General features: G+C 36.6%; 1 protein-coding gene across 2 annotated transcripts; it reads right to left on the reverse strand.

Annotated features, from left to right (window-relative positions):
- Positions 1-993: 993 nt before the first annotated feature.
- Positions 994-11,913, reverse strand: LOC121765628 (mRNA-capping enzyme-like). 2 transcript variants are annotated; one of them, XM_042161832.1, is made up of 18 exons: positions 11,659-11,913; positions 10,231-10,430; positions 9,552-9,684; positions 8,968-9,122; positions 8,686-8,769; positions 8,516-8,578; positions 7,358-7,489; positions 7,075-7,287; positions 6,044-6,163; positions 5,896-5,945; positions 5,101-5,263; positions 4,848-4,988; positions 3,260-3,382; positions 2,998-3,096; positions 2,505-2,594; positions 2,327-2,405; positions 1,539-1,672; positions 994-1,451 (listed from the first exon to the last, which is right to left on the reverse strand). In XM_042161832.1, exons 2-18 carry the CDS (start codon positions 10,357-10,359, stop codon positions 1,317-1,319), a joined length of 2,043 nt encoding a protein of 680 aa, XP_042017766.1. In that variant the 5' UTR covers positions 10,360-10,430; positions 11,659-11,913; the 3' UTR covers positions 994-1,316. The 2 variants fall into 2 exon arrangements, with proteins under 2 accessions (XP_042017766.1, XP_042017765.1); XM_042161831.1 differs by having other exon boundaries at positions 4,848-4,991; positions 11,659-11,911.
- Between the last annotated feature and the right edge of the window lie 354 nt (positions 11,914-12,267).

The following is a 12,267-nucleotide window of genomic DNA, read 5'->3' on the forward strand; positions in this document are numbered from 1 at the left end:
GAGAGCACGTCGGGAATGCAATCGACATGAACATGAGTCGTTCCAGCCCTGACCCCTGGGTCATCCTAGGCCCGACTCTAACTTGAGTCCTTCAGGGACCGACTCTTACTAGGGTTCATCCAGGCCCTACCCAAAGCCATCTGGGCTCTGATGCCACTTGTTGGGATCGTCGACTACATATTACTTTGATATCGTCCACTTTGGGTCAAGCCCATACAGATTTGTTTATTGAGTACTCCCAAAACATGGGAGAAGCATGAGTTGCCAAGAGATTTTCATTCCTTGCACTATGCACAACTCCATTCCATTTTCTTCAATTTTATCTTCGTTTAATGTTTAATCGAAGTGTAATCGTTGCTAAATCAAGGTAGCTCTTTGTCCTAAACCTATATTTTTTATGGGTAAATTACTTAAAATCAAAAGTCGCACCATGGAAAACTCGAATCTAAGGCCTTTGACTTCAGGCATTAACCTCTCTACTATTGAGCCAACTCACACACACTTCTTGTAGTTGTGCCAGCAGGCCTAGTGATGAGGCAGGGCCTTCAGTTTGAGGGCAATGTGAATATTAGAATTTAATTTTGAATTTAGTTTTTTTTTTGTGATCTAAATATTTAAAATTTAGCAAACACGAAATACACCATCCATTAACAAAAGATAGTCACATTTGTAGACGTCACGGACTTTAATGCAAAATTGATAAAGTAAGGATGTGAGAAAAAATAAGCAAAGTTGGAGAAAAGAAGTAAATAAAGTAGGAGAGAAAACAAAAAGTAAGAAAGAGAAGGAGAAAAAATGGATTAAGTATGAAAGATAGTTTCCATTTTTTCAAATGAGACTATTTTTCATGAACTAATGGAGTACCATATAACCAAATATTCAAAATATATAACCAAATATTCAAAATTTGAAACCAGATTATAAATTCTTAACCTGATTCAGATTGAAAACTTTGATTTTGAATAATTTGCTCACATTTAGACACGAGCAAAATTTGGTGATCGAAGGCAGCACAAATAAATTAGATCTTCACACTTTTTGAACAAATTTACCAACTTCTATTCAAGGCAACTGCAGCTGATAACAATAATATACAAAGGACCATCATCCTATATAACTATTCCTAGCTATCACCTACGACGACTATGCTAAGAGAAGAGGGGAAAACAAGAGATAATTCCTCTGGAATCATGAGATGGCGCACCCACGGATCGGTTTACATACAACATTCCTCGGTGGTTGGTTCTTGCAGATCTTCCGTTTTGTATTAGGTGCTGCAGAGAAGTAATGTGCTAGACATTTATCAAACTTCTTGTTCACCTACGACGTGATGCATTGTGCACTTTGCTTTCGCTTTGTATCCTATCAGAGTACATTGGAAGGTGGATGATCTCATTGATCTCGTTCAACAATACATCTTCGGTGATGTTGTCCTTGATACTTCTCATGACCTAATTGTTTAGTTTCAGAACGACATGATTTGGCACTGAAGCGGTTTTATAGTAAGAAACCCAATTAAAATGAGATTAGGATCGTACCTTCCTGTATGTGTTGAATTCATTCGGGGTCCCCTTGTCCACCCTGACCCTCATACAAACCCACGCGTCTTCCTCTGAGTTCCACGAACACTCAATAATTTTACCATTATATGCTGATGCATCAGGCCCGTCGTCTGCAGTAAAGAGAGTAAGAAAAACCCAACCAAGGCAAGCATTCACTAGGATTAAGAACTGAAAATCTATGCAAGTAGAAGCGAGATTCTCTTCTCCACCAATATTTAGAAAAAGCAGAATCAAATAGACATCCTACAGATTAAGAGTTGCTAGCTACAAATGATCATGCTATGTGCTTTCAACATCCCCGACGAATATGTAAACAGACGAAATTATTACAAGGAGAGTAATTTGTTAACTTCCATTCAACGAATGGCAAGCATTATACTCCCTTCGTCCCATAAAAATATGGGCATATGACATGGCACAGGAATTAAGACAAAATTGGTAAAGTAAGAGAGACAAGGAGAAAGGAAGTAGTGTTAGTGGATAGTGGGACTCCCATTGTTATTATTGGTTTAATGGTGGTATAAATTGTAAATAACTTGACGTTTAGGGGTAATAAATTGGGATAACTTTCCATAAATGGAAATACCCATATTTTATGGGACAGATGAAAATGGAAAGTGCACATATTTTTATGGGGCGGGCGTAGGGAGTAAATCTTAATGAGTGACAGATACGTAAATTTTTTAGCTGAGGAACTCATTGAACTCAACCTAGTCGCTAACAAGCTATCCAGTTAGAGTGTTTTAAAACAGAGACATACTGACCGGGAAACACAACCCTATTATCCATCAATTTCTTCTTCCCGCGCTCATGGAGATAGAGAATCTGGTGACTTTCAACCATCTGTAAGCATTGGAGAAGATAGAAAATCAAATTATAAGACATGGTCATAAGAAACTAGGTGCCATTTAATTGTTTACAGAAAAGTTAAAGAAAGAAAACCTCAAAGAGAAAGTCCACTGAATTCATTTCGGGATACTTCCACTTTAAGAGACCCTCATGTGTCCGCGGAACATAAGGATCATCCCAGCCCTGCCATGAAAAGGGCGGCAGATAACAATTATTATAAGATGATCAGCATATTCCACGTCACAATTTAAAAGAACATTATACTTAAGGTGCCAAGGACCAACATAATATTATGATATACAACTCAACCAAAGTGTAATGCATACCAAGACTAACTCCTAGGACATGCGGCACAATTCTCAAATATTCATCAACGACATGATACTCACTCGGTCATCCTTCATATAAGAAATTTTCAATGTTTCCAATGTTCTAGCAACACTAATAGGTGAGCATCATTAATCAATATAGAAATCAAACCAAGTCCAAGTCAAAGAATTTTAGCCAGGTGAAACAATAATCAAGATTATCATATATATAAAAAAGGACATCAAAAGTTAGATGCAGGTTCCAGTCTTTTAAGCACCTGGAAAATAAGACCATCTGCATCGTGGGAAAGATTTGGAATAAATCCCTTCAACAGCTTAGTCACAGTAGAAAGAAGCCAAAAATCTTTCCTCCTTACCTGTCAGATTAGGTAATATAGCAAAATACACAGACACATGAGTATATAGACGAAAAATATAGGGATTCACACTTGATAGTACATCAAAATGCACAAGCATGATCATACAGTGCTAGTGCAGAATAGGGAGAGGACAGCATATAAAAGTAAGACGATTACAAACCCTGAAAGGCTCCAATTCATATCTATAGTAAGGGTTTTGACTCTGATATAAGTGTTGTCTCTCAAAATTCCGTGGCTCAATGATTTCCTTCTCAACCATTTTCCAACGTTCATAAAATGGTCGCTGCAGGGAAGTAGATTAATTTAGAGAGAATTATATTCACATAAGACAAGCAAAAAAAAATGAAAAAAGAAAATAAACAAATTATTAATAGTGGAAAAGAATAATCTACGGACAACTTCCAATACTGAACATGAGTGGATATATACAGTTAAATGACGAACAAATAGCATGGACCAGCAACAAGGTAAAATGAAAATTGCTGGTCAGTAGTGCTATATATTACATTACTTAAATAAATAGATGTACACCTACAACAAGGAAAAACAATAGTCACTTGCCAATAGTGGTATTGTATACAGTTAAATGGCTGAAACAAAAGGACTGGACCAGGATTATGGGAAGCCAGTAGTCATTTGCCAATAGTTAAAGAAATATCCATTGATTGAAGTGTCAGAGAACAACCTAGTAACCCTAGAGATGCATTCTTCATTATAGCAAAAATAAAATGCCATGTCACAAAAGTAAACAAATTATAATGTCCATGTTCCAGATTTTTAATAAATCTCCTTTCTCGAACAAAAAACAAGAATAAAGTATCCAATTCTATATAGAATGAGTGAATACTGATAGCCTTCAAAGATGATCCATTTGTGTGAGTGCAAAAGATCAATATTACAAAAGAATCAAAATCAATCGCGTTTATAAAAGGGACCCATTTTAATAATAAAGAAAATGTTTTCTTCCAATAAAGGAAGAGAAGTGAAATAAAAAGCACGTAGTAGCAAGTTCTCCTAGCCTCAAATACAGAAAAAGAAAAACCTATACAGCACACGTGTCACCACAAATATTTGCTGATCCATATCAGAATTCAGAACTAAGCCATCAGCATCTATAATCAAATTGATTTAATTCCCATTTAAACTGAAGACTTATAGTCGTCTCTCGTGAAAACTGAGGACACCTTACACATTAAAGATATAGTTTTCATCAACTGAACAAAAAACTTAGTTTGATGATATTATTGACAAAGTAAATTATAAATGTCCCCACATCTGATGTTAATGATTCACTCATTATGACATTGCTGATACAGTTAGATAAAATGCTGAACAGTAAAAATACACAAGATACATATTTTACAAAATGCCAACTGCCCAATGCCCAATGCTAATACTGTACTCCCTCCATCCCAACCTAAGTGAGACGTATTTCTTTTTAGGATGTTTCCAAGTTCCAACCTAAGTGAAACGTTTCCATTTTTGGAAATAAGTAACTCACTTATCTCTCCTAATTTATTCTCTTTTCCTCTTTCTTACTTTCTTCTCTCTCTTACTTTACTATTTATAATTTAAATCACTAAACACCACTACCTAAACTCCTATGCCAAAATAGAATCGTGTTGCTTAGGCCGGGATGGAGGGAGTATTAAAGACAAATAAGAAAATCAGAAAATTTGGGAATTGACAAGATAATGGTCATCAAGGGAAGTAGGGAACATTAAACAGAAGTAGGTTTCCATATATACCTCTACAAGGGAAACCTGATTAACGGCCATCATATCATAAACAAGGTATCTTCTTTCTTGCTTCTGTGTATCAGGCATAGTATCAATTACCATCTCCCCATCAAGCAACGTAAAATGATGATACATTCTCTCAGCCCCTCCCTTCTAAAGAAATAAAACCGCAGAAATAAAAATAATTAAAGAACAATTATGTGTGCAGTATAAACAAAAGCGATATTAACAATTTCAAATTATATGAAGTATATTTCCATACCTCATTAGTATGTCTGCAAGGAAATCGCATTTGGACTCTGCGAAAGCTGAAATGCCTATCTATCAAATAGCAGCCATCCATAGTGATAAGCATCATGTATCTTGTACCATCAGCTTTCCATGTTGCATAATAGTAACGTTGCCTTAAAAGTTGTAAGTTCTCCCTGATAGATAGATGAACAACTAGTTCAGCAGCTCACAAAATAATGACAGCACCAATCTAAGGCAAAATAGAGGTGACAATCTACAAGCTAACAAGAAACTGTAATCAGAGCTAATTCAAGTGAATGTCCATTTCTTAATCAAGTATTGCTAGAGTTTTTAGGTTACATGGAGTTGAGACTATTGTGTACCTATACTAGTGGAGCAATAAAAAATAAGTTTCACTATTTTTTTCCTTTAACTACATAGGACAAAGCACATTTAAGATTATCACTGCTAAATGTTTTTAGCAATTCAATCCAAGTGAGACCTCCCACTTTGTAGGATTAATAAAAGTGTTGTCAAAAATAAATATTGAATGTGTGGGGAAAAGGATTCGGCTCTTATTCAGTTTGCGAAGCTCCTACGAATTTTCGAACCAAGTGGCTAGAACTGTAGCAATACTTGAGTGTAAGATGTCCCAGTAGCATCAATCTAAAAGTGGTAATATAGAATGCGAATGAGAATGGATTGATAAATATCAGCAAAAAGGTGAATTTTGTGCAATATTTTCCTACAAAACCGAACAGTTTAATATAGCAGCCTACTACACACACAGACAGCCGCACTTAGATATCTAGAAGACGACTAAGACCTGTTGAGAGAAACTGGATGGGAGCCAGGAAAGAGCTGAGGTCCTCTAACCTGCAGATGAATAAAATCACTTTTGTCAGCAACATTGTAGGCTTGTAGCATACAGCCATATACTACAAATAAAAACACTATACTCCAGGAGAACATACCCCTCCAGGCAACTTCATAGTCTGGTATACAAACTGCCGCATCACTACTTCTTGGTCACTGGGAATGTTATCTCCCAGAAGGTCATCATTTGTCAGCATTGTCCGTGTCTCATTAGTCTCCTATATGTTACATGCTCAAGGTTAGACAGGGAAGACATTAGAGATGCCCAAGGTTTTCGGTTCGGGCGGTTAACCGCGGAACCGTAGCCGGCGGTTCCGGTTCCAAACCGGAACCGTGAGATTTAAATCGAACCGAAACCGTCAATTTTGGAACCGTTGTTCGGTTCAAGTTCCAAAATTTCAGAACCAGGAACCGGAACCGTGAGATTTAAATCGAACCGAAACCGTCAATTTTGGAACCGTTGTTCGGTTCAAGTTCCAAAATTTCAGAACCGAAACCGTGCTGGAACCGCCGGTTCCGGGCGGTTCAAGACCGGAGCTGCGAAAAACCGCCGGAAAACTGTGAAACCGTGCCGAAACCACCGGAAACCTGGCTGTTAGGAACCGTGAAAAACCGTAAAAAACTGGCGGTTCCGAACCATAACCGCCGGTTTTGGAACTAGAACCGTAACCGCCGGTTTTGGAACCGTAACCGTAACCGCGAAACACCCTCACGGTTCGGTTCCGGTTCAACAATTTCCAAAACCGGAACCGGCGGTTCCGAACCGTAACCACCGGTTCCGGAACCGTGGGCATCTCTAGAAGACATTGATGAATATGACAGAAATTCACGTCCATAAATTTAAGCAGCCAGAGTAAACTTTTTGAGAAACTATAGGACAGTCTATGTCTATAATGCAAAATAAACCGTCTAAATGCAAAATAGACAGTCTATAATGCAATCAGTGGAGTTCCACCTCCAGCATCCATTAATGTTTTTGCATTATCGCAGTATTATTTTGCATTACATGTGTCACGTGGAAGCGGGTTGGGTGGATGTTATGACTTTTAAGGGCGGAAGGAACTAATGCACCCCTATATATTAATATATATATATACAAATACATAGACACAAGAACACATGAACGTACATCTGGAGGAGCTGTAGGATATCCATCATCATCATCATCATCATCTGGCACTGCATCGCCATTCAGATCCAATTCAGAAGATTTTTTCCACTCTGGGGTTGGAGGGCAAACAACCATCTCTGGTTTCTTTTCATGATAAAAACTATACAAAGCATCAATGTAGTCTGGTTTGTAAATCCCAGGTGGACGTGCTTCTGAAAATATCTTGATTGTCTGCCAACAAGAAACAAAGTTGAGACAATAGTCACAATAACCTTCTAAATAAATAAATAAACTATCTAACCTGAGTGACAGACATAGGCGATGTACGCATGAGATAATGGGCAATCATATACCCTGTACGATTATGCCCATGTGTGCAGTGAACAAGAATATGCTTTTTGGGTTGCCTTTGCCGAGACATAAATTGTTGGACCTAATAAATACATGCAGTGCACACAACTTAAAGTTAACAAAATTCACCTTAAAATGAAATATATAAAAACATGAATACTTCAATGAACATGCATAACTAAAAAGGAAAAGCTATATGAAGCAAATAGCAAAGCAAGTGTTTAGTTAACTGCAAAGAGAGTTTAAGTAGACCTTTCCTTAAATCAGATCACGTCCCATGAACCACTTACATTGCTGACTAGTGAGGTTATTCCCGTTAAGGCGACTACTCTGATCTTTGATATGGTTCAATCAATTAATACTTATGAATGTCTCACAAATAAGAAAAACAAGAATCTACGAACTCATGTCATACCCCTTAAATCATATCACCTCCCATAAATCATTTGCCATGTTGACTAGTAATTATGAATATCTCACAAATAAGAAAAACGAGAATCTAGGAACTCATGTAAGATGACTAAGCTAGAAAACATGTTCTTGATCCCAATGTGCTTCTTCAACTTAACACTTCTAATATGTAATGGGGCTCTGTGTAAATAAAAAAATTAATAGTTTCCAAAGTATGTAAAAAGCCCAAGTCTGTAAATAAGAGAAACAAAGTTCAAGTATTTTGAAGGTTGCTAACTTATTCTTTTTGCTAAAAGATGTATCAGTTCACCAGAATTCCACAATCTGTCTTACAACCTAAATGGAGGACTCTCTGCAGCCCTGCATCAATGCGCAATGCAGATATACAAGATCAATCTTTATCATAATGAGTTTATTTACTATCTTAGATAGTTAGATTGATTGCACACAAAGAGGAAAAGGGGGGTTTTACACAGCATAAAAGGTTAAGTCAATGTCTTGACACCAAATAGTGGCCATATCAAGTTACCGTGTTTGTTATTAAAAAAACATCTTGTCATCTTGAATCTTGATATCACAAAAATTACCCTTTTGCAGTAATCTTATACACTATCACCAGACATTTGTTGCAGAAAAGGAGATTGAGATATTAAGAAACAGATTCCAGGTCTTTATCGGTCTAAAACGATAAAAGTACCTCATAAACAAACTTATTCACAGCCTCATTCTCAGGCACTGAATCAAGCCCCTTGCATGGAATCTAAAGAGAAGACAATGAATTAGGGGGGTTAAAGACTAAGAAATCAAGGAGTAATTTGAACAGAAAATAAAAATCCAGGTAGGAGGCTGACAGAGGATATTACACACCTTGACATGCTTAATACCTTCTTTTCTCCAATCATTGAGATTATAGTATCTACTTGAATTGGTCAAATCAATCACCAAACCGATCTGGAAATGCACAGTATAAACTTATATTCAGCTTTGGCCTCCTTGAAATAACAAGCAGAGGTAATATCTTCCTGCCACTTAGTCAATTTTTCTGTAGACTAGTTCTATTTTAAAAAATCATGATCTTACTGCTTACCTGTATTAGAAATTAGAGAATACAATGAGAATATACCAACAAGCAGCAATATAGTTATGCACCTTTCTATTTAAAACTCTCTGTTGATGGACCACCTGCTTTGATGAGTATCTTTTACCAGGTAGAATTTCTTCATTGAATGATTCGCCTAGAGGAACTTTCGAAGGGATCAAAGAACCTCCTATCTCATTCCCATATGCAGGGCAGTCTAACCAACCTGCAGGGGGGGGGGGGGAATATATATACTGAATATAGTTATCACTACCAAGACGAAGAGAACAACTGCTGTTCAAATTTATTTTAGCTGGACAGAAGAAAATATTACTACGGAACCCGGTGAAATCAGAAACAGCACAACATCAACCCTATCAAGTTCCGTTTTCTTTTTCCCACGTAAGTATAATATTGATGACTAGATAACAATTTCACAGTTCCCATTTAACACAAAAGCATCCTTCAATCTAAGTTCGGTCAGAAAATCATCAGTTCTTTCCACATGGGCAGAATAGTAAATGGAGAATGTGGTTCAGGAAATAAAGAATGTACACAGAAATAAGTACATAATATTCAAAATTATCCTTTAGTATCATTTCGATTTGCACTCATTGCATTGCTAACCAACCCAAAGACATGCCATACAGTTCACCTGGAGGAAGTCTACTATTTGGTCTCTGCCTTTTAGCTTTATACACATCATCACGCTGACTTGGCTTATAACCATAAGATGGTCTGTCATCAGGATGCTGTCTGCGCATCCTTAGGATCCTTTCTTCACGCTCCTGATGCAAAAGAACATGTGTAGAGACATTTTCTTGGTTTTTAGATAGAGCTAAAAAAATATATCTATTTATTGAAAACACATTATTTAGTAACATAAAGGTGGACAGGGTAATCGGCAAGTATGCAAACATATTAAGGTTGATCAATAGGGTAATCACAATTACCAGGTTCTAAGTATGTAGATTAGTGTCTGGAGCCAATGTTATAGCTTCCAGCATATTATCTTATATGGTTACTTCTGATTAATGCATAAGCAACAACATTCAAGCTAAAACATGCGATGAACTCACATAGAGTCACACAAGACTTCCCCCATTCAGCAAAAACATTGAGATTAAACGATGCAAGAGCTGGTACTCAGACATTAGTCATTACCAATGTGTATGTAAAGGACTTCTAATCATACCATGACACACTAATATATGTCTTTGCATATTTTTCCAGGATCTATAGTCGTATTTATCATAATCTAAAGACAGGCTTTGCCACTAACATTGCAATCATCAAAACCTATCTTGGTCGTTCAAAATAAGACAGAACGGTACCCGGCGTGCAATCGAAGCACCACTCTGCTCATGGTCAACATGTTCATAGTATTGTACATTATCTTCTTCTGACTGTGGTTTGGGAAAAACTTCATCTTCTTCTGGTTCAGGGGAGGCATTCAAGTCCATGCTGGTAATCTTTCAAGTTCCAATCACAGGCATTTTCTGAATGCAGCAGTGGAGAATGTATTTCTGTTATCCTGCAAATTAGATCGTTTCAGGATTTATTGCCAGACCCAAAAATATAGATACTAGACTACCAGAAAAGTAATGTGGATCTGAGTCCTTTCTGCCACTGCACTCCTCTTGTATTAAATAATTATAGGCAAATTGTATTATTTAGCATTTTATGGCAGGGAAATACACAATACCTTGGGAAATGACTACAGTAAAGCCAAATGGAGGAAAGTATGATCAACATAACAAAAAGATTAGAATTAACCAATAAGTTCATTTCCTCCTTACGAAACTACTCTTTAAGAAGAAGTTACTTAATAATTTTAGCAAAAAAGTTCCTACTATCTGAGAAAAAATTAGAGCTATCTATGACATTAAGGGGTTGTTTGGTTTGCAAGAATGTATCTCAAGATTAAATATGTAGTATGTTTGGTTCACGAGATTGAATCCCACAGCTCAATCTAAGATGAATAATCATGTGATAATTAGTCATGACCAACCCCCTCCTAATAAAATAATCTCACAACTTAATCCTAGATTATATCTTGGTATTATTTTATCTAGTAAACCGGACACCACCTAAAAGTGATGCCAAACTACAGCTCCAACAGGAAAGGTGAGTAAACAGGTGTGTATTACGAATCAGCCCTAACACACGAAAATGTTGCAAGAACCCATTCATGTTTCCATCCAAAGTATGTGGCTTCTACAAAAATTTTGATACAAATCACAAAAAAAATGGATGCCAAAATCATACCCAGCAAAGTATTCAATGGAAAGACATAAACATTCAATGTAAAGGTGCCTTCTCGCCGAAGGAGCTTGCAAAGTACAAAATGGTTCAGCAGATTGACCATAAGGACCCATATTGATTGGAATGGATTATATACTACTAATCCAATAGCACATTCACATCCCATAAACAAATACAGCCAACTTCGGCATCACAAGTTTGCAAAATTACCACGACTATCATTACACTTTCAATTCACTCAGTAATATCATCTGCTCAAAAACAAACCCAGTAAAATAATCCAAAACTTCCCATCTAGTCCCCTTTCTCTCTCTCATATTCTCTCTTAGTGCTGAACAACCAATGTGAATATTTTCTGCATACAACTTCAAATATAGTTCAATACAGCAGTTTTGCTCTAATTTCATCCCAAATAAACCACGACTTCGAACAAAATAAATTTTAAAAAAAAGAAGTCATGAATCAAAAATTTATAAAGAGAAAAAACGAGCTCCAACCTCGAGAGGAAAAGCAGACCAAAATCGGAATGAGCAGGCAGCAATTGTCGCCGCGAACCAGCTGTTGCGATGGCGAAAAGATAAATAAAATCGAGCAGAAACCCTCCACCTCAGCTCCAGATTGCAGCAGTAAATGGAATCGCAGTTCAGCTCCGTCAAAAACCCCCGTGGTTGAAGAGAAAAGGATCGCAAACGAGGGTTCAATTCAATCCATGAAAGTATAGACAAGTATTAATGTGTGTTGATACAGATACATATGTTTAGTGGTTAATTCTAGGCGACGAGTCGTAGAAATAGTATGAAGTGGAGGGGTCGAATTGTAATTAAGAGTAGCATATTTAGGCAAGAGTGGAGGGGTCGAATTGTAATTAAGAGTAGCATATATAGGCAAGCAGGGTGTACTGAGTTTTGCTTTTGCATCTGAAATGCGAGATGTTTGCGTTTTTTTGTAGATTCTCCTATCATAGTCATAATTTCTCTAATCTCACAATTCTCTTCGTAATTTGTAGTGTTAAAATTTAATTTTACAGTTATTTATATTTTTATAATTATTATTTAATCTTATATTAATTTTAAATTTTTGTTATAGATAAAATTGAACTAAATAAT

The sequence above is a fragment of the Salvia splendens genome, chromosome 14, assembly GCF_004379255.2.
Source record: "Salvia splendens isolate huo1 chromosome 14, SspV2, whole genome shotgun sequence".
In the NCBI taxonomy this organism is placed as follows: Eukaryota; Viridiplantae; Streptophyta; class Magnoliopsida; order Lamiales; family Lamiaceae; genus Salvia; species Salvia splendens.